Source organism: Gastrolobium bilobum, unplaced genomic scaffold, assembly GCF_033153095.1.
Source record: "Gastrolobium bilobum isolate Gb01-03AN ecotype WA unplaced genomic scaffold, APGP_CSIRO_Gbil_v1 utg909, whole genome shotgun sequence".
NCBI classification, from domain to species: domain Eukaryota; kingdom Viridiplantae; phylum Streptophyta; class Magnoliopsida; order Fabales; family Fabaceae; genus Gastrolobium; species Gastrolobium bilobum.
Window position 1 is genome coordinate 1,670,718 of NW_026895707.1, and position 27,472 is coordinate 1,698,189.

The following is a 27,472-nucleotide window of genomic DNA, read 5'->3' on the forward strand; positions in this document are numbered from 1 at the left end:
GATGGAACTTGCTTTGTGGTTGAGATTAATGCCTAATCTAATGGAAACGAAAAGGACAAATACTGTTGTATTTTGTGCAATGTTTTCAGAGTTGATAGCATTATTTTTATTTTTATTTAGTAAAAGTTGATAGCATTATTTAGAAAAGTTGCTATTGAAAAATAATTGTACGAGATCACTGTTTAATCTTTAACATATATAGATAATAATTATAATAGTGTGCTTGCTGAACTAAGCTCAGAATCCACTTGGTAAGTAATATAAAAATTCAATCGGTATAATTTAGTTGGCAACACTCAGGCTAGGTTAGTGATGAAAGAATTTCAGTTCGATTGGGAAAGGATAAAGAGCTTTATCTATAATTAAATTTTAACTCTCAAGATTAATTTCATAACCGACTCAAAAAGTTAAAAACCTGAACCTGACATGTAAGCTACCGAATTCATTGTAGTTGTAGGCATGACCTATTTTACACCACAAAGTGAATATGAAGGCCATAAAACAAACAAAGAATTTGAATCCAATCTATTTAGAAGCATTACTTTACAGAAACAGGTCAGGCACACACTAATAACCCCAACCACTCCTTTAGCACTCTTATATATCACTCCCTTGCTTCTGGTTCTCCGGCAGTTAATTGTAAGGAGTTACTAGCAATAGGTTCAACTTGTCTCTCATTAACAGTGTTCCTTTCTGAAGTATTAGACTCATCAAGAGATTGGTTGATGGTAAATGTTACAGGTCTCACATGTTTTGTTTCAGAAGCATTCTGCAGCGGTAAACGGCATACAGGACATGTAGATTGTTTTCTCAACCATGTATCAATGCAAGAAAGATGAAAACTGTGGCCACATTTAGGTATAATGCGCAATAACTCTTTTTCTTTGTACTCTGCCAAACATATCACACACCTGTGAAAGCAAACTGGATTATTTATCAATATATTGACTACTAATTTAGTGAGCTTAGTGAAGGAAAAAATGGGAATGAAAAAAATGGTCGTGAGAAAGCCGTTCCTTTTATAGGGTCCGACGGTATTCGAACCTGACTAGTTTGAAGGATGAATCGTTGAAGAAACTCAAAATAAAAATAAAAATTAGTGAGCTTACTTTCAATTTAGAAAATGCATGTTTTTAATAAGTTCTTATGAATATATAGAGAGAAATTGATAGTAAAAATTTAGCAAAAAAATGTTAAAATCTGCTGTAAAGGAAAATATGAGGAACTTGTTCACTATGACAGAGAGATTAGGGACTAGACTTAACTGTGTACTTTCAATGGAAGAAAAGGCCTCTTGATTGAACTTCAAAGTGGGAATTGCAGCAACAAAAGCAGGTTCAGGGTCACTAACAAGATGTTCTGGCTATCAAGTAAACAATGAAAAAAAATTAAAATATGGAACATCCAACATGAACTAAAATTTTAATTAGTCGAAGTAAATGGTCAGAAACACATTCTGGAACTTGAAAGTGTGTGATATTGATTATAAATAATCCACCACTAATTACCATAAAAAAAGTCTCTACCACAAGGACAATTAGAACAAAATTCATTCATCTTGGCAAGAAAAATAAAATTAAGGGGTAGTAATACTAATTGATACAAAGCACCCATTTCTACATCTGATCAAAGTTTTACACAAGTATTCAAAATTTTCATCATATTTTTCTTCTTTGAAATTGAATGCATATCTGAATGAGTTAGGAGTTAAAACACAACATAAAGTTCCAGCTCTCCTCATTCCTCAAATACTTCAGAACAATAATCTACAAACCATAAGTTCATAAAAAATTAAAGTAAGAGTTTAATCTTGATTCACAGAATATCATGTAATCATGTTAACTAGCAAAAACAACAAATAGGAAAGTGGGGATAGGTGAAATAACAGCTGAAATTACCCGTTCTATATCAGTTCTTGATTCAATCTCATATATAGTCCTTGATCCCACACGCTCTCTTAGTCTTCCACAGATTATTCTTGTGCAGACAAACACAATGAAAGTTGCACTCAATCCAAACCCAATGACTGTAGTAACCAAATTAGTACCTGAACCCATCATATCAAAACTCCCACTTCACCAAACCAATCTTCAAGACACAACCACAAACCCCAGAAGCTAAAACAAACAAGACAAGAGGCACCAAAGCATGACACCCACTTCATAGAAAAAACATGAAAGCAGAGTAGTGCACCAAACGTATCACATAACCCACAAGTTACAAAAGATAAAGGAGATGATAAATAAGGAAAAAAACAAACAAAAAAATAGTAGGGACCCGAATCAGAACACTTAAAAAAGATGTCAAATTTAAAATTTATGGAATCCAAGTGGCTTTGGTATGACTCAAAGTGAAGATGAATGGTGGAGGAAGATAAGAAGAGAGTTGTGGAAGAAAGATGTTCATTCCCTTGCTCCTTGGAATCGTATTCGTGGGGTCCATTTTATGATTTGACCAGCTGACAACGAGGTATCCAAATCCAACGGTTGAGGATAGCTTTCATATTTTTTTATCTTTTCTTGATAGCAAAAGATCTTAACGGTAGAAAACAGAGCATCAAATTTTTAAGGTTGAGAATCCCACAATTCTCAATCTGATTTGGTCTGCTACTCTCTCTCTCTCTCTCTCTCTCTCTCTCTCTCTCTCTCTCGCACTTGGTCTGGCCACTTATGGACAAAGTACAAGAATTGAGGTTTTGTCTATTTTCTTACCCAAAAGCACAAATGATAATAAAATGATGATAGAAAGTTTTGCATTGTTTTCAAGTCAAAGTAGCAGTTAAGTTGTTATTTTCAACTTTAGATAAAATGTAAAAGAATTTTTGGTGTTTGTCGTTTTAAATGATATAAGTTATGTTATTTTAATAGAGAGATAGACACGAGGAATGAAAATCATAGAAGAGAAAATGGTGTGATTTTTTTTTAATTTAAATTTTAAATAAAAAATATTTTCTTATGTCTATCTCTCTCTTAAAATGACATAACTTTATATCATTTAAAATGACAAACATTTTTCTCAATGTAAAAATACAAATTAAAAAAGGGATTTGCATTTGTCATTTAACATGACACAACAAAATTTCCTACACACACAATATTTTGTGGGGCCCACATTTTTTGAAGAAAAAAGAAAAAAAAATTACAGCACGCAAAACGAATCTCTATAACATTACAGAATCACTTTTCCTACGACATAATTCTTATAAAACCCATTAAAAAAAAATTTAGAACAGAAAACATTTGATTCGCGCTGGGACTAAAAGGTTGATAAAAATTATGTGTTGCCTTTACTCCGAAACTATTCTAATGACAGGTTACAACGAATTAAGACCGGGTGCTATCTTGTAAGCAAGTCAATGTATAGAATAACTTATTTGTGAAGTCGAGGAATGCAGCAAGTTATAGCTTTGTCACATTGAAATTTTAATTTCCAAATTACAAGAAGTTACTTTTATTTTTACACTCTCCAAAAGTTTAAGCCCAGTGAAGGTATATTTTAACTCCCTCGAGAATTATTTTTGAACTTTGAAGCGTAAATAATACATAAATCTATTTTTTTAATTTTTTATTATTATCTTGTACTTAAATTCAACATTTTATTGTTCACCAAAAAAAAAAAATCAACATTTTATTAGATGAATAATGACAGTAATAATTAAATTCTAGACCACTTATTTCTAATTTCTAATACCATGTCACTCACTAATTAACTTTTCAAAAAGTTTGAGCTTGAAGGTACATGCATGGTTTTGTTATATTTCCTAAGAAGGGATTACATTACAAACATCAGCAAACTTGCAATGAATAGGTTTCTTACAATTCAGTGGTACTGTTTACTGACAATTTTATTAAGAAGCTAATAAAATGTAATTAATTGACATAGTTAAATACAAGTAGACAAGTAGTATTTAACTATTTCCATTCCATCAACCCTTATGTTGACCAATATGATACAAATGCTATGTGAGTCACTTGACAACGACTAGAAAACAATATGTTAATAAATAACAAAAAGTGAGGCAAGAAATAAAAATACATCACCCAATCAGCCATTACGTGAAGGGAATAAAAATAAAATAAAAAATACTTTGTATAATATTTAACAAAATGACTAGAGTCAAATATATGTATCCACTTCTTCCACCTTTAAATTCCCCAACACGCTAAACTCAATCAAAATGCACTGAAAATTTTAAAACTAGTTTCCTATCATTTTATTTTTTTTAGAAATATTCCAATCGATTCATTACTTCACAACTAGTCCGATTTGAGGCAAGTACAAGATTAAAACTTTAAACCCCTATCAAAAGTGATACTTGATACTGGAGAGATCAGAACTAGTTTCCCATCATGATTATAGCCAATGATGCCTATGGGACTTTTTTATTTTTTATCTACAAGAGAGAGAGTTTTGTTTTTCATCGATCACAATATTCTCATTCTCATTTGGGTGCATTATGGAATTTGAAAGTGTGTTAAATACCAAAACAGTATTCAGCAAACCCATCAGTTCCAAGCTAATTTTAAGTTAAACTAACTCATATTTTCATTCGAGTTCATGGAAAAAAAAATTAATAAACTAACAAATATCATGAACATTGTACAGGTATTCTTTAATGGAAAAAGTATTTCTCCAGTCAGTCACTGGAGATAAAATTATCTCCAGTGATAAAGTTATCTCGAGTAAGCTCAAAACGACGTCGTTTTAGAATTATAAGATTAAAAAATTATAATGATAAAGACTAAAATAACCCTGTAATATATTATAATTACAAAAGCACCTTGATTTCCGTCCCAAAACGACGTCGTTTTGAGCTCACTGAAAATAATTTATCTTCATTGACTGGAGAAATCCTGTACCCTTCTTTAATTCAGGTAAAACAAAAAATATTAATTAAGAAAGAAAAATATTTAGGAGGAGAAATATTTAAAATTACAAAAGCGCTATGCATTATTAATTAAGTAAAATACTAAATGTATAATTGAAAAATAATAAATATTAAAAATTACAAAAAAATGCACAATTAATTTAAGCAATTTGAATTTTAAATTCAAATGAAAAAGAAATTAAGAATAACATGTAATCCTTGGAAAGATAGTATACTAAGATATTTAACTATAATATAGACAGTGAAATCTAATGAAACATATAGGGATGGATTGAACCAACTTCTAAATCTCTTAATACTTTAGTTGGATCTAAAATCACACAGAATCGTTAAGTTATTGACAAATGTATATCAAATCAGCAAAAATCTCTTCCGCATCAGTAAATTAATCGGCGACGTCACCTACCACATTCACAAATAATTGCCATATCATTTTTTTTAATTTAGCACTTGACTAGATCTGATCTAATAATAATTAATAATATTTATTATTATTAAATATCTAATTTAAAACACTTTATTTTTACAAGAATTGTTTGTACAAGATTTTTTTGTATAATTTCATTGCACAAGCCCTGAAATTTCCACATCTAAAGCAGCTAGCAACATGGCATACATCACCAAAATCAAGAGCACGTGAGCAAGTGTTGTTGAATCGTGTAGAGTTCTCATTGTAAACAACAGCAACCTAACAGTAACAGCTTGACTTATTGAATATCCTGTTAACGAAAGGAATTATATTTGCATTTTTCCAATGCAAAGCTCCATGGAAAACAGTTGGTCATTTCATAAAAGTATCTGAATTTGAAAGTGGCTTGCCCATTGAGATAAAGTAATGTATCCCACTCCCACACACAAAAAAGATGACAGCTCCCAAAAGTTGCATACAGAATACGAGCTGGACCAAACCAAAATGAGGTCCATTCTCACTCATGTCAAGATATTTTATTTGCAGACGACATTATTCATAAAAAGTCATCTCTGGAAAATGTCATAGATCTTTTCAACTAATCAAAAAGCATACCGTTTTGTTGGGCTTTAGTAACAAGTTGAAAATTTTGGTTTGCTTAACTAATTTTATTACTAGATATTCTTACTACCAATTTTTTCTACTACCACTCTACTATCACTTTAATCACTATTGGATTCAAAAGTTTTTTTTTCTCTCTCTTCATTCAACTTTGGTGATTAGGGTGGTAGTGAAGTGGTAATAGAAAAAATTAGTAGTAAGAATATCTTAACTCTTTTATTATATCACTTAACACAATTCGTCACACGAAATTCTATTTTTTTTTTATTTTTTTTATTTTTTTGGCAAAAATTGAACGATCGGTCACTTAATCTACGCTCAATACCATGTCAAGCAATCAACTCTTCCAAAAGCTTAAAGCGATAGGAAGGAAAACAAGAATAATTTTATGATATTACTTAACAATGTGATTCTTTTCCTTCACATAAAACACTTTTTCAACGGGTTAAGATATTGAATGGGTTAATTAAGAAAGGGACTATCTTTTTAAACAAATAGTAGATAAGGTCAGAAAATACAACAGCTGATGCTCATGAAGGTCACTTTCCCAAAAAAGTTACTCTCTAATCAATAGCACATTCTAGTGTTGGGTAGCCAGTCATCATAACCTTAGCCCTTTAAGAGCTATTTTTTTTTTTGGTAATTAAAGGGTTAAAAAATAAAAAATAAATAAATAAGGAGATTTCGGCATAAGAGCTATTTTACTTGTAGATATGGAATAAAGGTTTACCTTCATAATTCTGTCATAACCCACCCACCCAGCCTAACCAAACCTAAATACCAACAATAAACAATTTCTCTTCAGATTTCGGCAAAAGCACCCTTAAAATAAGGAGATTACCAAGATGAGGTAGAGATTAATTTGTCAATATGCTGAGAGTAAAAAAGTTAATCCGTTTCCCTAAGCATGGTGATCAGCAACTGATTGACCTACAATACAGAAAGTAATACCTAATAAGAAGATAAGGTTCATTTTCTATTGAGGTTTGTTCTAGGGCTTCAATGAACTAAACAGGAAGGCTATCAGAGCGGGAAAGAAATCTGTAAATGTCCCAAAGCATGAAGCTGATTCATAAACTCATGTACTTACCAAACAGCAGATGCAATGAGGATATGGTGTCATCAGATATATAAAGCCTGTCCCATGTCTGCTTTATTGTACATTCGTTTCAGTTCTCTTTACTGATATATGTAGTTTTCTAGGGATATATAATGTACTCATTGTTATGGGGAAGAAAAAAATGATAACATCAAAAAGGAAATTATGTTGTAAAATCTTTATAATAAGAGAGAGTTCAATCCGTAGAGAACTAGCTTTATCTATAGCATCAATGTGTTATGGAAAGGGGCTACCATGCCGACTCACAAGCTGACTCAGGGGAGTTAGTCAGCTTAAGCTAGCTAAGAGATTCTGGCACAGAAATTTAGTTGTAAGTTGTAACAGACTTTATGAATGTGAATGCATACAAAGATTGCCCTTACCCCACACTCGCTAGTCGATTTTAATATAAGTGGATGAGGGATTTCATGTAAAATAAACTTTCTTCCTTGCTTTTCTCTGGCTCATGGTTCTCTTCCTCTACTCATTTTCCTATGCTTCCTTTTTTTTTCATAATGAATGATATGGCCATTTGTAAATAACATCCATGAGGACGAGTTCAATAATATCCTTTCAGATTTCTAAACACAAATTTGGTAGGTACTATTTTGTTGGGTAGAACTGAATTGAGTTTATCACCTGCCTTAACTTAATAACAATCTCAGTATATCTCCCCTTAGCAAGATATTAATTCCAAATCCTACTACAGCTTCAGCTTTATCCATCATCAGTTTGCAGCTAATAACAGAACACCAAGGCTTGTGAAATATGATTAAATGCAGCATCAAAGTTAAATCTTTGTAAATCTAGTGAAGTGAGCATCTATATACTAATAGCAAAAGGCTTATGGGCAGTAGCAAATTTTGATGTAAAGGTGAGATGAGATCTTATACATAATTTCACAATGAACTCTCCCAGCAAGATCTCAATATCAGATAACGATACAGACGAGCCTCCACAAGTTAAATTTGAGAATCTGACCAACATTAGGGTTATAAAAGTATAAAACCATTAATATAACTTCACCCATTACTTTAAAATTTTGAGTTGAATTGATTCAATAAAAATGTAGACATTACCAAGAAAACCAGTAGACCCTCAATATATATATTAAAGCATTAAAAGTCAATACAAATAAGTATACCATAAAAATAACATACTTGTAATTGTCCGTTTCAGATTTCTACTTGTAATGTACCATTCTGTATAACAATATAGTTTTACTTATTCCCATGAGATCAATGTGTGAGAAGATTCATGTTGAGCTTTTACTCTCATAAGCAATATAATCAGCCTAACGCATTTAATTTATTCCCATATTTAAAACAAAAAAGAAACAACATTTAATTTATTCCCTAAGACACCTTGGTGCAGCACAAGCAAGGAAAGAACAATCACAGGAACTTACACAACAGCAAACAAAGAACATACAAAAGAGAGACAAATACAACAACACAGAAGCCTTAAAGATTCAGAGACATCAATTACTCAAGTGCAGTCCCAGATGGGACACGAATGTCCTTATAGAGACAAACATAAGGTGCATCAGTACCACGGTATTTCCCAGTCCACCTTCCCTCATCAATGTAGCTAGCATCCCAAACAGAAGCATACAAAAACATAGGCTTCTGAGGGAACCCTTCACTCTCGTTCCTCTCCTCTCTCCTCACCAATTTCCCATCAATCACCCACTCGATCAAATCAGAACCCCACTTGATAACATACTCGTGGAACCCATCAGAACAATCGAAACCCAGTTGGTGAATCCGTTCCCTGTTCCCAGTTCCAACAGTGTAGAAGTTTGTTTGTACGATGTTCCTGTCATTGCCCAAGAACTCGAAATCGATCTCGTCTTGGGATTTGTCACCTTCGAGGGAGGAGAGGTAGATGTTGAAGTTGAGGCCGCTTGTGTTGCCCTTGGGGCACTGGATGAGGGTGCTGAAGGTGCCGTAGAGGAAGCGGGTGGTGGTGCGCCACCGTGCGCCGCCGCGGTGGTCGTAGGTGAGGGTGATGGTGTTGGAGTGTGGGCAGTGAGAACAGGCTTCTGGGGTGTAGTCGATGGCTATCTCCTTCAAGGGTTGTGTCTCGTGGTGGTGAGGGTTGGTCTCTGGGTGAAGCACTGGATCTGCCATTGAAGCGTAACAGCAATGAAAAGTTGCAAAAACACAGAGTGGCAAGTGTTGTTCCACAATGGAGACATTCATCGGATTCAGAGCCCACGTGGGGGTGTTGTTTAATGAGTTGGTGACCGTCGATCTTCAATAATTTTTCTGATTATCTACTAAAATAAATATTTTTTCTGATTACTTGTACTTTTTTTTTCTTAACCAGTTTATTGATTAATTAATTAATCAGATACAGGATGATTATGAGTATCACAAATTTCTTCTTATAAAACTTAAATTCGAGATCACATTGGAATATTGTGTTTGATGATGATATCAAATTTGACGTACTTCTTACCAAATTTTTAATATAATTAGAAAAGGAGATAATCAATGATTAAATTAAGACTACGAATTTGATCACATATCGGACGGTTTTCATAAATATTTATAAATTTTATTGTAACATTTTTATTAGTTATTAGCTATGAAACACCGACACTTCAAAAAGTGTCGTGTCTGACACTTCTCGACACTCTCAGACACTCTGACACTTCCCAACACGCGTTATAGAAATTCAAAAAAAGGTTCAAAGGTTGATTTGCGTTGAGTTTTTAGCTCCAACTATTAGATTTGTTGGATTACAATTATCATTTTATTGAGTTTAATATAAATATTTGAGATATGTTATGTTTCTTTGTAAAATTTATGAATATTATAAGTTTAGATTCATTTTTTGTTAAATTATTGAATATTAAATATAATATACACTACATAAACTAAAAATATTATTTAATATCAAAATGTGTCCTAACGTGTCGAAATCTAACATTTTTTAGAATTAAACGTGTCGGTCGTGTCACGTGTCTCGTGTCGTTATCGGTGCTAGATAGGTTATTAGAACACTTTTTAAATGTTTATGACTTGAGGTATAAACATAAAATTTTTATATAAAAATATATGAATTCTAAGATGGATATGATCTCTGGATCTTACAGTTGTTGCTAAAATGAAATTATGATCTGGACTCACTCTTGAGCAATGTATAATTAGAATATTCGGAGAATATCCCATGTTATGTGTTTTGATTTAAATCAGTGAAACAATCCAAAGTGTGTTTTTAAGTCACGTCCGAAAAATGAATGGTTATTATTTTTTATTTTAACATATTTTCTTTCTTATATCACCGTTTGATTTATCTATAAATAATCAAAATTCTTTTAATGAAAATTAAACACATAACCTAATATAAATTATCCAAAACTCGCATCACTAAAACAATTATAGTGACTTATAATCAAATTATTGAGAAAGATCAATTTATAAATTATTTTTATAAATTTTTGCAAATTATACTATGTGATTTTATGGATAAGCTTTTAAAAAATTGACTTTTTATGCATTGCTTTTTTTAAAATAGCTTTTTCTAAAAGGTAAAATTATTTTACGTTTGGATGTATGATCTGAAAATCACATTTACATAAAAAAGTTGTTTGGATGTTAAAAAAAAAAAAAAAAAGTAAAGACCCTTTTTGGTCCCTGGCAATATCTACGAAATCCTTTTTAGTCTCTGACAATAAAAAAGGACCAAATTGGTCCCTAAAAGTATGTAAAAAGGGTCACGTTAGTGACGGAGGAGTTGACATAAGGACTAACGTGGCTCTTTTTTCATAATTTTATGGACCAATTTGGTCCTTTTTTATTGTTAGGGACTAAAAAGGATTTCGTAGATATTGTCAGGGACCAAAAAGGGTGTTTACTAAAAAAAAACACTTTTTATATATAAAATTACAATAAAGGAGGGATAAAATAACATGATCGTAGAATAAGAAGAGATAAAGTAGGTATGATAGGATAAGGTTAAAATTGTATTTTAAAAATTTATATTATCTTTTTTCCAAAAAAAAAATTATATATTATCTTTTAATTTCTGCTTTTTTCAAAAGCAACCAACTACTAGTTATAAAAAAAAACAGCATTTTAACTTTTATTTTAAATTTTGCACTTTTAAAAAGATATTATCCAAACATCTAAAATTTCTCAAAAGGACTTTCATTTAAAAAAAACAACTTTTTTAAGAATAAAAGATCATCCAAATGGGCACTATGTACTCCGGAAATACATAGTGTAACCTAGTATACTTCTAGAAATACATAGTGTAGTTTGTAAATAAAAAATTTATAAATATACCTTTCCCCTAACTTTTTTTTGCATAACATATACCCGTGAGTAGGGGTGTTAACGGGCCGAGCTTTGGTCTTAAAAGACTAAGCTTGTGTTTAAATGTGTCAACCTGATCAAGCTTGTTACCTGTTATAAACATAACTATCGACTTGTGGCCTGAATTATTTACAAAAAATAAAAGCCTTGTTTAGCATGTTTAAAAAAAATAAGACAACACAAATTTATCCAAACAGAATATATAATCAACAACACTAATAATTTCATAAATTCGATTTATATCCAAACAACATAATATAGAACAAAATCATTCAAAAAGTCTGTTTAACCAATAAAATGAGGTGAAATGGATTGATGAGAAAGAGAGGGCTATTACAAGTAGTATAAAAAATATAAAATATAAATAAAAAATAATATACTCGGCCAGCCTGAGAGGCTTTAAGGCCGAGCTTTCGAATTCGAGCCTGATGCCTTTTTATTAAATAAGCTTTTATACAAGTCCAAGCCCGGTGCCAACAATCAATTTTAGACATGTAAGCTCAGGCCTTCACGAGTCGAGCCAATGGCCCCTGGTTTGTTTAGCACCTCTACCCGTGAGTAGGGGTGTAAATAGGCTAGGCTAGGTTAGACTTTGGCTTAAATAGGTCAGACCTGTATAAAAACATTGGGTATGACCTGACCTATTAGCCTGTGTATGCCCCAAATTACAAGTCTCGTCTGACCTGTATTTAAGAAATAAAAGTCTTGGCTAGGTTTGTTAGCCTGTTTAAGCCTATTAAATATTCAACAATTAAAAGAATAACTAAAATAATATTATTTTATTTTCAAAATTATTAAAATAATAATTTTATTTATTATATTTTAAATAAATAATATGATATAGGCCGACCTGTAGACTTATAGGCCCAACATGTATAAAAAAGCCTATAGCCTATTTTCTAAATAAGTTTTTTTAAAAGTCTAGACCTGTTCTATTTTACTATTTATAATATGCTAAGTCTGACCTAATATAGATTAGTCTGTAGGCTCATGTAGGCTGGTTGGATCTGGATCTGGATCCTCTCTCATGTGAAAATTCACATGACCATGTCATGTGGTGAATCAGAACCATACAAAGGTGAATCAATGGTAATAAAGGAGGAGAGAGAAAAAATGTTAAAATAGATAGTTACGAAGTCATAACCGTGATTTACCTTTATATGGTTGTGATCTACCAACATGATCATATATTGTTTTTTTTCATATAAGAGAATCTATTTTCAGGCCGGTTTAGTCCATTTGCACCTCTACCTGTAACAGAATTTATTTCCTCGGAAAAAGTTAAAAGAGGTGCCAATTTATCGCTTAGAGGGAAAAAAAACTTTCAAAATTTCAGGCATAGCAGGTAGGCCCAACTTTCAAAGGGCTATTTTAGGTTACTACATTGTTTGCCTGCAATAAAATTGGCTTGCCCAACAACATGCTGGCCTAAATTGACGTACAGCACTAGTAATAGTCAATCTACATAAAACACAGTTTTTTTTTTTTTAATTTTATCAATAAAAGTTCATTCACTACAAAAATTATTAATAAAATAATAAGAATATAAAATTTCATCTCATGTAAAAGTAAAAGCGAAAAAGAAATCATGATATATTCAGGTATTTGCGAGGTGGGTGTAATAATCCTTGCCTCCACCCTCATTTATTTAACGGGTATGTTTAAGATAGCAACGTCTTTATTTATATGGAGGTTATATTTATAACTTCTTTTTCCTTACAACATTTTATCACCACTTTTATAGTTATTGGATTAAAATCAAATTGATGGTTATAAACTGATATTAATTAAATTATTGCACTTTGAGTTTAGCGGGTGAATTAAGATGGCTATTTTGTCACCCATATAAATTGAAAGTAACCGATTGAAAAGTTTTTTCCCGTACTAAGCCACGAGAGCCTTCTATTAAACTATATCCCTTGTACATAACAACCCATTAATCCATATTTCATAGTTGTATTCAACGGCGGAGTCAAAAAAACTAAGGAGTGCAAAATTGCAAGTATCAATATTCTTTGTAAATTATAACTATCTATGTAATCAAAAGATGATAAATGATGATCATAACTAAAGACTTTTCTGAATTTGAAGGAATGCAATAATCGTTTATATAACAAAAAGCAACACAAATCACACTTACAACTAAAATTTTATATAAAGTTTGGAAGGAGTGGCCACTAGGAAGAAATTTATGGTGCACCAGGACTATCGTGGTCCTTCAATTAAAATTTTAACACTTAATTTAAAAAAAATTAATCTTTTTTTTTTCTTTCCTCTCTCGTCAGCTTTTTTTCTCTTTCTCACTCTTTCTCCACCTCACTGAATATTGTATACTCCAGGAACACTAAATATGCTCTCCCTTCTTAGCCCCTCCCTAACTTCATCATTGGTTGTATTGCTAGTTAGTGGTTACTCGAGTTTTTATTTTTTATTTATTAACGAATTAATTGTCTTTGAAAAGTTTTTCATCAATCAAAACGCTTCAAGACCTTATGAATCGAAGAGCTTAGTCATTTAAGTTTTCCTTTTCAGGGGTTGTGTATTGAACTTTTGGAACAAGTCCAAAAGGATTCTGAAAGTGATATCAGTTCATACAGAAATTAGCATTTTAATGAGCGAGGACTTGAGAAGCATAGCATGCAACTCACTCTGAATTCAATCATTAAGAACAAGTCAACTTCATAACTTACCACTTTTCTATCAAAATAATGAGCACACACATTGATATCATCGACTAAGAAGAACATTAGTTTTGCTACCTTACACTCAAAATTGGACAAGACTTTGGAATTTTTGAACGAGTTAACCTTTCAGGGAACATGTTGCAATAGCCATAAAATAATCAGCTCCACGCAACCCCATTTTGAAATCATAGGATTCCCTCCATAAACGGTCCGTTTGTAATCATGCACTTAATATAATCAATCTTAATTTGATGTGAACTCTCCCTCTTAATTATTAATGGTCAGTGAAAACATATCACAAAGTCGAAACGTGTCACGTATCATTCTATATATATAAAATTATCCCAAAAGCCACCTTATTAGTGGACAAATCTTTACCTCCCAAGTAGACAAGAACAAAAGTAGAGGCATCTCAAGGCCGCATTTAGGTGATAAGTCCTAATTCAAATGGACCACGTCTTCAAAAATAAGACAAAATAGCCATCTTAATTCACCCGCTAAACTCAAATTGCAACAAATTAATATTCCATTATTATATCATATAAAAGTTATGATGAAAGCATTAAGGTTAAATGGAAACAGCAGAAAGGACAAGGGTAAGAAGAAGTGGAACCCATAAATCATTCTATCAAGAACTGCTAAATTCCAATACGTCACTAAAAGCTATAAACAAACTTTCTCAATGGATTTTTAAATTTCTTTTTTTGTTTTTGATTTAACGTTTTGAACCCGTTCTTCATTTGTAAGCAGACAAACTTTGACGGCCCTTCTTTTGTATGCTTCTATCTGTATTTTTTGCGAACTTTAGCCACTCTGGCTCGGCTATAACTTAGCCACTTCCAAGCTATTTGTCCATAGCTTCCTGTTAGCTTTTGATAAACTTTCGCAGGACATCACTTTTTTTTTAGTTTGTAAAAATGGTAATTTTTTATTATATTAGTTTAAAATCCAAACATTTTAGCAAAATAATATGGAAAGGGTTATATTTACAAATTTTTTGTTTATAAATTACACTATGTATTTTCAGAAATACACTAGGTTACACTACGTATTTCCGGAAGTACATAGTGTAATTTGTAAAAATTTATAAAAAAGAAATTATAAATAAATCTTTCCCCAAATAATATAATATAAAATATACACATTCAAGTCACATGTGGGAAAAGATATATAAGGATGAGAGGAAAAGGAAAATTAAGTAATGACAATGGTAAAATAGTGAGGGTATTACGGCAGAGTAAGATGGCAACAAACCAAGACTCACCCTACTCTTGGTGTTCATGATTTGCCTTGGAACACCACCTATAACTGCAACATAGACGCAAATTAGACAATCATTTCAAGATTTTTTTTACTTATTTTGTTATTATTGTAGGTAGGATCATTTGATAGCAGTGTCACGTGCTTATAAATCAAACTCGTTAGATCAAGTAAATATTAATGACCTTTACATGAGATGTCATATTTTTTGTTTGATATCAGTGTCAAATGTTCTTATTCCTAAATATTACATTAACAATTTTATTAAATTTGAACATATTCTTAAATATTAAATTCTCAAGTAGACTAAATAATGCTACTAACATATACATGTATAACTTTAGCATGCACGTAAAATTCAACCGGATGTTCAGGTAGCTTAATCTAAGCTAAACACAAAAGTAAAATGCTATAGTATGAATGGTCAACTAAATTCAGACGGAGCTAATTATATAGTTATGCAAAATTACAAATACAAAAATTACAAAGGCATCATTGGCTGATATATCTGTTCTGCGCGAAGATTGCAGGCATCCCATTGTAAATAATTTAGGGTTTGGAATATTTTGTGGCTAGTAGCTATTAACACGGTTCAATTTGGAGTTTAGCAAATATTGAACACGTTACCCTACCAATCCCAAAGAGGAAATGTTGACTCAGTTATATTCTTTAGCTTTAGAATCATCATCAAGCCATAAAATCACAAATTTCATGTACACGGACATCTATAAGGGTTATATTCTTACTAGTACTAACTGTTGGAAATCGACGACACACAAATCGGAAACAGAAAAGAAAAAGAGAGAATAGATACAGTGATTTATCATGGTTCACCCAATATAGGTTGTCTGTACTATATTCACCTCATCGCCACTCGTTACAAGTCTCTCGGATTACAAGGCAAATATAAATAGGATTACAAAACTCTAACAGCGGCTATTCATGGGCCCAAGCCCAAACTGCTAAGAAAAATAATAAAATCAGTTGCCTTTCTGCTGACCCCGATAATTAGAGTCCTCCTCAGCATGCGAAGTATGAGCCATACCCAACACTAACTGCTGGAATTTTCACAAGCCAATTAAACTCATCCAAGCTGCAGGGAGATCAACTTGCAAGTACATCACGCACGCAATATATATATAAATATTAAAATTTTGAAGCTTCAAGAAAGGGACAAACTAATAATGGAGATAGGTATATGCTAAATACCTACTTTCCCTTACACACTCCCAAAACTTATACATGTATATATATACTGCAATATCAGTATCATATATACTCCATCAATGTGTTTTAATTTCTCTAACCAATCATATATACTCTACTAGCTAAACAATAATACTCAACCCACCAAGCCAAAAACAGTTCAGCTTATCAATTCTAAAATCTCATCCTTTTCTCTGAGGTTTTTTTTTTTTTTTTATTCTAGCTAGTTATGGCAGGAACTGAAGCTACAAAATATGCTTCTGCTACGAACAACATGGCAAAATCGAACAAACCCATTATGAGGAGGTTCATTGGGGTGAGGCAAAGGCCTTCAGGAAGGTGGGTGGCTGAGATCAAAGACTCTTCTCAGCATGTGAGGTTATGGCTTGGAACCTATGACACACCAGAAGAAGCTGCTAGAGCTTATGATGAAGCAGCTCGAGCTTTGCGTGGTGAAAATGCCCGAACCAACTTTGCATCATCATCATCGGTGAACCAAACCACAAACCAATCAGGTTCTGTTCCTTCTTCTGATGGGAAACATGGTTTAAGCTTTGCTTCCTTGAAAGCCAAGTTAAGCAAGAATCTTCAGAGCATTATGGCCAGAGCAAGTGACAGCAAGTCCTCAAAGAGTAGAGTGAGTGATCACTTTACCTTTGCTAGCATATTCCATCGTGGGAATTACCAATACCAAATCCCTTCAGTGGATATGAAAAGCATTGAGAAAGTGGTGCAGCCTAGTATTATTGTTCCCCCTGTAGAGGGTGATCACCCTGTTGTTTGGGAAACCTCTAGTGTTTCTGATTGTAGCTCTGAGTGGGTCGGGTTTAGGCAACCCGGTTTGGACTCTGATGGGTCGGATATTGGGGATGTTAGTGTTGGTGATCAAGGGTACTTGGATCAACTAATGGGATGGGTTGATAGCCCTGATTTTTGTGCAAGTGAAGGTTCAAGGAGTAAGAGGTTTAAGGTCTCTTCTTCTGTGCTTGTTCCCCCAACTTTCACTGGGTCTCCTTTTGATTGTGGCTCCCCTTATAGTGGTTATGCCTCTCCTTATAATGGTTGTGGCTCCCCATGTAATGGTTATGCCTCTACATATGATGGTAGGAAATGAAATTGAAAGCATGTGTGCTCATAATCACGGAGGTTTTTGGCTTATTTTGATGGAATTGATGCCCAAAACTTGTTTTGAGCATTTGAACAAACAGTTGGAAGCTTGAGGTTAAGAGAACTTGGCTCTGGGGAATAAGTATTTGATTTATGTCAAGGACAAGAAATTATAATGATGCAAGTTTGGCTGCAAATGAACACTCTTTTTTTATCTGTACTGTTTGGGATGTAAAATGTATAGAAACATAAGCCTAAGTTATAATTGAGTTGAAAAGCTAGAAGTAGCAATATTATTACATGGGGGATATATGAGTCAATATGCATGTAATATAAACTACTTTTTTGGCAATATAATTGAATTAAAATATATTGGCAATTAGTTTTCGGTCAAAAGAAACATGTTAACTACTTTATTTTTCCTTTAACATATTTTTTCCAATACACCTAATTATTGGATGAGTATAAAGCGAGTCTCATTAATTAAAAAGTAAACCCAATTTATTTAATAGGACTAATATGGTATTCACTCAATAATAATAAATAAATTGTATTAAAAAGAACCCTGTTAGCCTATAGGCTTTCTAAATTTTGGGGATAAGTTTGGATCTATTGGTTTGAGGGAATAATATGCATGTTTGCATAAGCTCCAATGTGGAGACTCGACTCCAATCCCTCGAGTTAGTTTTTAATTAGGCATGTGAATTAAAAATACTTTAGCTAGTTAATTAGACACCTATATATGCGTGGAATATGGATGACACAAAGGACTTGCTACTAGGCTGCACCACTTTCTCAGTTGGCTAGATCCGTAAAAGTTGCTAAAATCATTCGGTTGCAACAGTATATAATAAGATGCATAAATAAGTTAACGTAAGTAATCCCTACTCTTCCTTCATGGGTTCCTATGAAAAGATTGTCACATGAGGAACACCAAAAAAAAGAGCGAACTAGTTAGGACGAGAATGGTCTTCTCGCCATAAATGCAAGGCTAAATAGTTGTTGATGATAGGAGATTTAGAAGACACGAGGGGAGGAATTGAGGAAGAAATTTTGTGGAAACCAAAGAACATTGAGAAGAGAAACAACGATTCTGCACCTGCACTCGTTAGAAGGGGACTCAAATCCACAAGGATTGAGGTTCAACACTAAGATCAAAGGAAAAAATATTTCGGTGTTGATCAACTCATGTAGTTCCCACAATTTCATCCAACTTGAATTAGCTAAAAATCTTGGCCTCAATATAAGTCGCATCCCACATATGATCAGGGTATTCTTAGAAAATGGTGTTTTTTTAGTAGCTGATCCTAAAAGCCTAAATGTCAAACTAAATATACAGGGTCATGCTTCTGTTGTAGATTTATGAGTGGTTGAACTTTCTAACCTTGGTATTATCTTGGGCTTATCATGGTTGGGGGGTTAGGTAAAGTGTTGCATGATTATGCTGATTATTCTATGTTTGCATGGCAGAATAAGGTGATAGGGTGAAATGATGAATTAGATGATTAGTTGTGAAAATTATAATAACGAAGTAACATAATTGAAAAATATCAAAAAGCAGAGACAAGATGATTAATTAGTTATGAGTATAATAATGAACATTGAAAATTATCAAAAGAATTAATTGTAAAAACAATAATAAGAAAAAAGATTAGGTGATGGTAGTAACAATATCTCTTGTTTAAAGAAAAAATACATGTAAATAGGTGAAATTTTAGTAAAATTTGGAAGAGAAAACAATTGGAGAGAGTGAGAAATAAATGATGAGAATATAGAGAAAAAAAAGATAGAGAGTGAAGAGTACACTAGAAGATCGGAAGAAGTGCTTAACAAGTAAAAATTTAATCAAGATATCCACACCAATTGATATCTTGACTCTTATTTTGACTCGAAACTGATGTGAGTAAATAGTAGGGACTATACCATGTCCAAACTTTACTTTAATTTGTGCTCCAATTATTTCTAATTTATAGTATATTATACTATTATTTGTCATGCCATGATTTTATACATAAAAAGATCGAGTATTTGATACTTAAATATTTTTAAAGGACGATGTAACATAAAATGGAATTAGGTGGTTGATTTTATTTAATTATTTTTATAACATTCATATTGATTTTGATGATATTTGAGAAAATGATTTGAAAAGATATGATGAACTTTCTGATTTATTTATACTTTTAAAAAAGTAAGTTTTTAAAAGGGTTTACATTATTATTTGATTGATTTAGAAAATATAAATTTTGAAAATGCATTGCATTTTCATTTATTTAAATTGCTTTATATATATTTGACTTGATTTCCATGGTATTGACGAATTTTATGTAAATATGTTACAGATTTGAGAATTGTGGCCATTTTATATATGGTTGAACACTTACAAGGCATTACAATATTAATAAATCGATTTACGAAGCTGTGATATGTATGATTGATTTGCCTTAAGCAATGTATATATTGTACGTTTTTAAAATCAATTTCAGGGGAACAACTCTTACAAAACACTATAAGCTAACACCAGTAGGTGTGCCGTGACTTGTTTATAAGCGGATAGTTTATTATATTGATTTAATATACATGCAGAGAGCTTGACATTGTTATAATTTATTTATTTTCAAGTGATGAGTCTAACATTATGACCACATAATTAATGTTTACATGGTAGAAGCCTGAGATTAATATATTATGGTTCCGTCTCAGTATACCTCTCTTGAAAATATATTATTTTGGTAAATGATGGATTTATGTTTTATAAACTGCTTGTATTTAATTGACACATCTTATTGTTCGTGTGAGCATATTTTTAAATATTGAGTTATTATTAAGGACTACGAAAGTTTTGTGTATTTTTGATTTACAGATGTTTATTATTCATATAAACATGTTGTGTTGTAATCTAGATAGACATATAATATATATTATATATGTGTTATTATTATTAAATATATATTAGCGTTACACAGGCTTATCAAATTATTTGATATTAGCATATTGGGCACTAATCATGAATTGAAATTTTGATTGGTAATATTTCTCAGACTTGAATGTTGTATTTTTTTTTGGTAGATGTTAAGACTTCGGCAAGTGCACCGGTCGTACAAGTAATAAAGTGATAAGAATAAATTGTCGATCCCACGAGAACTAATGACCAAGCAATAATTTATCTATTTAACTAAATTATTGTAATAGGAGTTTCTCGAGAATATTATAATTAAATTAAAAATAAAATTTTTAAACTTATTTTTAGTTTTCAATATTTTAGAAAATAAATTCAGAATTAATAAAGCTAAAAATTGGTTTTAAGTGTTTTTAAAAAAACGTAGCTAGGATTTAACTTCCCCAATGGTTTCTTAACGAGTCTGCTTATTCTTACGATTACATCCAAGATCAAATTATTAACAGTTCTTTCTATGATTGATTAAATCTCAATCCCTTACTAATCTAATCCTTTACTCTAATCAAAAGCACAATCCATTAGTACTTTTTCATAAAATAAGCATTAACGTAAGAACTTACGATTATAGAATTCACAAGTCTATTCCTAGATCATATAAATTCTAGAAATCAATCAATCGGAATTGATACACCAACATTCCTATTGTCATACACGACTCTTATGTTTATCTACGAGTGATCAGTTCATAAATAAAGCTAATCATAAATTAACAGATTGATTGCATAATTTAAAATCAAGAATGTAAATAGTAAGAAAGACATACATCAATTAAGAACCATTGGTTCCATCTCACCCTAACTACTAAAAGAAATTTAGCTATGCATAATTATAAAAACATAATTAAAAGATACTGTAAAATAAATAGGGTTCATGGTAAAACTTGATTAATGGTGATTGGTGAATATCAGTGATGCAGATTTGATCTCTTCCTTCTCCTCTGCAACGCTCAAGTATTCCTCTTCGCTCCTGCCTTCGTCTTCGTCTGAGTGCTCCTTTTCTTTTTGTCTCCGGAAGTTATTTTCAAAGCCTTCATCACGTTGTATTTAAAGAATTAAAATGGGCCTCTGATTCTGGACCAGCTCGCTGAAGCGAGCTGCTCAGCAAGCAATTTTTTCCTCCTCGCTGTTGTGCTCGCTGGAGCGAGCTCACTTATACTTCTCGCTCACTTGCTCGCTAAAGCGAGCAGTGGAGCGAGTGTGACCGAATATTTTTATATTTGTTTAATTTCGTATTTTTCCTTGATATTCAGCCGATGCCAACTGTCTTCTCATCCTTATCAGTTAGTAATTTGTTATTCTAGTATGAAACAACCCGAAACAACAAAAAGGGTTAGATGCCAACGAGTTTGGCTTGACGGGCCCACCCGCACCGCCCGACAAACTGGGCGGAGCGAGCTCGTTTTTTGGTGGGGAGAAGCGAGCCGAGATGGGTCAGTATATAATAGGTTTGGGCCGAGCCGAATCTTTTATCCTACTTTCAAAAGCAAGGCTAAACAAGCTGACTTATTTTTTAACGAGTTAATGACGAAGCGAAATTGGTCGCTCACTTTGACACCTCTAGACATAGCAATAGCACAACTAGGGGTGAAAGTGTGCTGAATTTTGTCTCGAAAAGCCCAAGCCTATGCCAAAATATTTCAAGTGGCCTAGCCTGATAGCATAGTACCACTCTAACTTTTAGCCTGACTTAACCCATTTATAAAAAATACAAATAGCCTGGCCTGATCCATTGGCCTGTTAATTTTTAACTTCCAAGAAGAACCATGAATCAACTTCACAAAATACTTAAAATCTATTGTTAAAACAAAAATCATAATTTCAACATCCAAACAGAACCATGAATCACAATAACAACTCATCATAATCTGCATTTAAGTCACTTTTAGAAGAAAAATGCTCAAACTTAACAACATATATTTCATCAGATCCAACAAACCAATCCGTACTGTATAAATTAAAATAACTATATGAATCCAATTTGCTCTCCATTTCTAAGTTCGTAGCCTTCACAGTAGCTTCATCAATATTACCTACCAAATAAAAGGCACATCATGATACTTGTAGTAGTCAAAAACTTCTTATCATCTTCTCTCCCTTGCAAATACAATTCCAAGGTTACATAAGTTGACAAACAATTTGTAAATGTAGAAAACAAAAAACAAGATTAAAGAATAAAAAAAAAATTAAGAAACAAAAAACTTTTAATACATTCATATAGGCAATTTTACATGCTGAGATGTTGGTTTTTCCTACATAAGAAATAAAGTCAGATTCATATTAAAATTTAATAAAATATAATTAAATTATAAAATAATTTCAATTGATTAAATTTGTGCCTTTTAATTTTTTCTTCAAGCCATACTTATTACGTAGCCAATCTCCTCCAAATATTAAAGCTTGGATGATATCCTCAGCCAAACTAGAACGATAAGCATCAATTACTCTTCCTCCAGCACTAAATGTTGATTGTGATGTTATTGTAGAGATCAGTACGGATCTTATGCCCCTCTCAAAGGTAGTATTGATGGGGATTGAACCTAGGTCCTTCCACCATCTACCTAGCTCACATGCACCAACTGATCTATTACTATTTGATACTACAATGAATAATATTATTTTATATTATTTAAAATAAATAATATAATATGAGTCGGCCTATAGGCCTGACATATAAAAAAAAGCCTACAACTTATTTTTTAAATAGATTTATTTAAAAGTCAATCCTGTTCTATTTAAGTCTCTATAATATATTGAGTCTGACATGATATAGACTAGGTTGTGTAGTCCAACAAATCAGCGCGACTCACTCTCACCCGGAGGCACAACCCTACCTCCAAACACAAGATAGAGAGCAACTGGGTAGAATAGACATTTTATCCAAACGATCCTAATAGTGTCGTTTTGGTTATGTGATGTGATTACTCCCTACTCTCTTTTTCTATCTCGCGATTTGCAAATTTCCTCAATCTCACGCCTAGGGTTTACTAGCAAACCCTCCCTCACCCCGACGAGGTACCAATCCTTCGACGGAGCATCAGATCTGCCTTGGATCCTTCTTCCGTCACCGACGATCCGTCGAATACCCATCTATGTTTCGTTCAATTTCACCTTTTTCGAATCTTAACGGTCATTTTTTCTTTCATTGCAGGTTTTGTGCGAAGGTATCCGTAGCTTCGACTCTGCCGGAAGAAAATGAGGCCCGTCTTTTGTGGAAACCTGGATTTCGACGCTCGCCAATCTGATGTTGAGAGGCTTTTCAGAAGATACGGGAAGGTTGATAGAGTGGACATGAAATCTGGTATGTCATTCTTCTTCATTTGTTTTTTGTTTTTAATTTTTTTAATTTCAGTTTTAATTTTTGAGTTGCTTTTTATTGAGGTTTGGTTTGAGTTTTGTGCTTGAAATGCTGTTTTTTTAGCTAGTCATTTTCTTATTTCGTTGGGTATTCTTGCACATGGCTTGTGCTTTTCATTGATGAGTTCAGTATATTAGGTAGGCAAGCAGTATTTTGGCTCTGTTAATTGCGAACTTGTTATGCTGTGCTGAATTTGGTGGGTGTTCTTTGTTTCGCATGTTATAAGGTAGTTGGATAGATTATATGCCTGGATGGGATATTTCAGAGATACGTTGTGTTGCGAGAAAGCAGATTAACAGGTTGGTGATCGGCAATACATGATGAATGGCAGTGTTTTTGTGGCCGTGTTTGAGGATATGGAAGTGGAGATGAACGTGTGCTCTTGGTTTTGAGTCACATTGGGGTTTTAATACTGTTTGGGAAAGGAAAATGTTATGTACAACCATTGAAAGCAATCATCTTTCAAAGAACTCATTGACCCTTTTTCGATATCGAAGAAAGAAACAAAAGTAGTAGAAAGCCAAAATCCTACATGATAAATGCTTTTTTTCAAAGGAGAGTTTGAATAATAACCTCCTATTTCTGTTTGCCTAAAATTTTATGCACAGGATGAAAAGGGCAAGGACTGAGATTATTATTTTTGTCTTTAAACTTTTAAACTTTCTGTTTTCATCTTGAATGGCAATTGGAGCATGCTTAGCCGCCTGGAATTCTCCATAGCTTCTTCCAGAATTTACAATCCAAGAACTTTCAACTGTGACTTTTGTCCTCAAATGATTCTTAAAAGGGTCGAGATGATGTTCTTTGATTAGCTACTTTTGAATGGCTGTACACTTTCTTTTCCTTTTAAGAGAAGAAAACTGTCATTAAGATATGAACCCCAATACTTAGTAATTTCTTTGTGGCAGGATTACTTGGAAAGTTGGAATGTCCATGCTCTTCTTGGATGGACGTGCTTCTCTGCATTTCTTTTCTAGAATGTGCCCCAGCTTCTCCTTCTTGTATTTTTCCAGAAGAAATAATCTGATCCGCCCTAGCCCTGCCATTCTGCATTCCCTCAGCATTCATTGCTTTTTCATTCCTCATGACTTTTGCTCAGTGTTCAATTTCCGACATGTTACAACATAGAAACCATGATGATTTCGCAACTGTGGCAGGTGTTGTGGTACTTCTTGACAGTTTTATTTTGTGTTTTCTGTTGAATTTTTCTCACATCTGAAAAGTTGATGCGGCCTTCCTCTCTAAATCATCTTTATCAAAAGAGTCTTCAAATGTTTACTTCGAATATTTCTGTGCTATTTTATGTTTAACATTCTTGTTTCATAGGATTTGCTTTTGTCTACATGGAAGACGAACGTGATGCTGAGTATGCAATCAGAAGACTTGATAGAACAGAATTTGGTAGAAAGGGGCGCCGGATTCGTGTTGAGTGGACTAAGGTAGGTGGTAATAATAAATTGCATTAGTTGTTACTAAATGTGATGATTATGATGCTACATCATGTACTTTAAAGCATGACACTTGGGGATCAAAGTATTGTATATGATATTCTTGTTATAAGTCATTCTGGGAAGATTCTCTTCATTTTGTTTGATTTTGATGACAGTGTGTGATTTCTAATGAGGATAGCCATACTTTCAGTGCATGTTCTCATTTGTTGACCCTTGCATGTTCATTGTGCTTGTAGCTGCTGTTTATTTTCATTGCTTTTATTTTTTTTTGGGTTTGCATTATTCAGCTTATTCTGGATAATTGTTCAGATTTTAACGTTTACAAATCGTGATTATGTTATGATTTGTAGCAAGAACGTGACAGTAGAAGGCCAGGTGATTCAAGAAAATCTTCAACAAATACGAAACCATCCAAGACTTTGTTTGTTATAAATTTTGATCCAGTTCACACCAGGACAAGGGATTTGGAGAGACACTTTGATCCCTATGGGAAAATATTGAATATAAGGATCAGAAGGAATTTTTCTTTTATTCAGTATGAATCCCAGGAGGATGCTACTAGAGCTTTGGATGCAACTAACCTAAGGTTGTATTTACCTTCTCAATTGTCGGCTAGTCCCCTCCCCCTTGAAGTTTTATACCTTAGAAATACTCTAGATTCCAGTGCCTTAAATAAAGAAGGTATAGGGATGAGGGCCAGCAGATATATATGTGCTAATGGTTCATTAGTTTAAGCCTCTTAGATTGTTTTATATCTGATGTGCAGCAAGTTTATGGATCGTGTTATCACTGTGGAGTATGCTATAAGAGATGATGATGACAGAAGGAATGGATATAGTCCTGATAGAAGAGGTAATGACTCCCCTGATGGAAGATATGGTCGTGGCAGATCCCCAAGTCCATATCGTAGAGGTAGAGGTAGCCCAGATTATGGTCATGGATCAAATCCAGCTTCCAGACCAGAACCAAGAGGAAGCCCCAAGTATGAACGTGCTGAAAGCCCAATAAATGGGAGATATGACAGGTTTGATCTAATTAAATTAAGCTACTGCTTGTTTTTTTTTTTTTTTTTTTCCCTTTCTTATAGTAATTTTTGGTGGCATTATTGACTATTTTACTGTTGATACAGCCGGTCTCCCCCACCCCGAGATAGGTCGCGATCCTGAGGAGAAGCTGAATAGAACTGTCTGAAATTCTTGTTAGACCATTTTCATTTTATTATTAGCTTATTTTAGTCCATACTTTGGCGGCAAAAAACTCGAACTTGCTTATTGTATTTACTGTTACGTTCGGTTAGAACCTTAATGCGCAATGTGCAAAGATATTATGTTAGATATTAATGTGTTGCTCAAGTTTTATGATCTTTCTTCTTTCAAAAGCTTTATCTAAACCGAGGCTAAGTTCTCATCCTTGTTGCTTGATGTTCTTGATCATATTACATGGATAAAAAGCTTTGAGCCTTATTTTGTAACTTTCATAGGTTCAATCTTGTAGAGTTTTGAGCTAACATACTCGTATATTCTGTTTCTACTTTCTATATTTGCTTTTAGATTATCAATTTAAATCTTGGATTTTGTTCGATAGTGTAATTTTTTAAGTTTTGACTTAGCAGTTATGGTGTTCATTTGTTTGTTCTTTTGATTTGATGCAACTGTGTAATGTCATGTGCGTCGGGTCATGCTACTTATGTAGCCGTCGTCCGCAACGTTGGTTCATTGGGGCTGTACAGCGTATCGATTGCTGTTCGGGTGATAATTCTGTGGACCGATTTTGGTCTTAGATTCTTTAATTTTTATTCATTTATTATAAGTATAAAGTTAGGGTTTTATTAATCTCCTTTTACATAAGATAAGTATTTTATATTGTAGAGAGAAACTATGTGGGTCCCACCATTACAAGAAAAAAAGAAAAAGAAAGTGAGGTGCGGAAATCGAAGTGAGAGAAAATGAGATAAGCTACCTCATATAAAAGGAGACTAATATTTTCTATAAAGTTATTCTGGCATGTTCTTTCAAGCACTAGTACGACTTTGGCTGTGTACAACATGTACTTTGGAAAAAAATTGATAACAAAATTGGGTCTCCTGTTTTAAGAATTTTTTTTTCACCT

At 32.9% G+C, this 27,472-nt stretch overlaps 4 protein-coding genes across 6 annotated transcripts; 2 read left to right on the plus strand and 2 right to left on the minus strand.

Moving 5' to 3' along the window:
- Window positions 1–367: 367 nt before the first annotated feature.
- On the minus strand, window positions 368–2,360 carry LOC133293159 (RING-H2 finger protein ATL39-like). The gene is made up of 3 exons (XM_061491696.1): window positions 1,899–2,360; window positions 1,266–1,363; window positions 368–911 (listed from the first exon to the last, which is right to left on the minus strand). Exons 1-3 carry the CDS (start codon window positions 2,058–2,060, stop codon window positions 605–607), a joined length of 567 nt encoding a protein of 188 aa, XP_061347680.1. The 5' UTR covers window positions 2,061–2,360; the 3' UTR covers window positions 368–604.
- Window positions 2,361–8,501: 6,141 nt separating this feature from the next.
- LOC133292918 (probable xyloglucan endotransglucosylase/hydrolase protein 28) lies at window positions 8,502–9,221 on the minus strand. Its single transcript, XM_061491409.1, has one exon. It carries the CDS (start codon window positions 9,219–9,221, stop codon window positions 8,502–8,504), a length of 720 nt encoding a protein of 239 aa, XP_061347393.1.
- Window positions 9,222–16,721: 7,500 nt separating this feature from the next.
- On the plus strand, window positions 16,722–17,606 carry LOC133292929 (dehydration-responsive element-binding protein 2D-like). The gene has a single exon (XM_061491421.1). It carries the CDS (start codon window positions 16,722–16,724, stop codon window positions 17,604–17,606), a length of 885 nt encoding a protein of 294 aa, XP_061347405.1.
- A 5,846-nt stretch (window positions 17,607–23,452) lies between these two features.
- LOC133292533 (serine/arginine-rich splicing factor RS41-like) lies at window positions 23,453–26,737 on the plus strand. Of its 3 annotated transcripts, none has more exons than XM_061490950.1 (6): window positions 23,453–23,569; window positions 23,706–23,855; window positions 25,239–25,351; window positions 25,714–25,949; window positions 26,130–26,387; window positions 26,493–26,733. In XM_061490950.1, the coding sequence occupies exons 2-6, from the start codon at window positions 23,750–23,752 to the stop codon at window positions 26,527–26,529; spliced, it is 750 nt and encodes a 249-aa protein (XP_061346934.1). In that variant the 5' UTR covers window positions 23,453–23,569; window positions 23,706–23,749; the 3' UTR covers window positions 26,530–26,733. The 3 variants fall into 3 exon arrangements, with proteins under 3 accessions (XP_061346934.1, XP_061346942.1, XP_061346948.1); XM_061490958.1 differs by lacking the exon at window positions 23,453–23,569 and adding an exon at window positions 24,821–25,069 and having other exon boundaries at window positions 23,729–23,855; window positions 26,493–26,735; XM_061490964.1 differs by lacking the exon at window positions 23,453–23,569 and having other exon boundaries at window positions 23,737–23,855; window positions 26,493–26,737.
- Window positions 26,738–27,472: the final 735 nt, after the last annotated feature.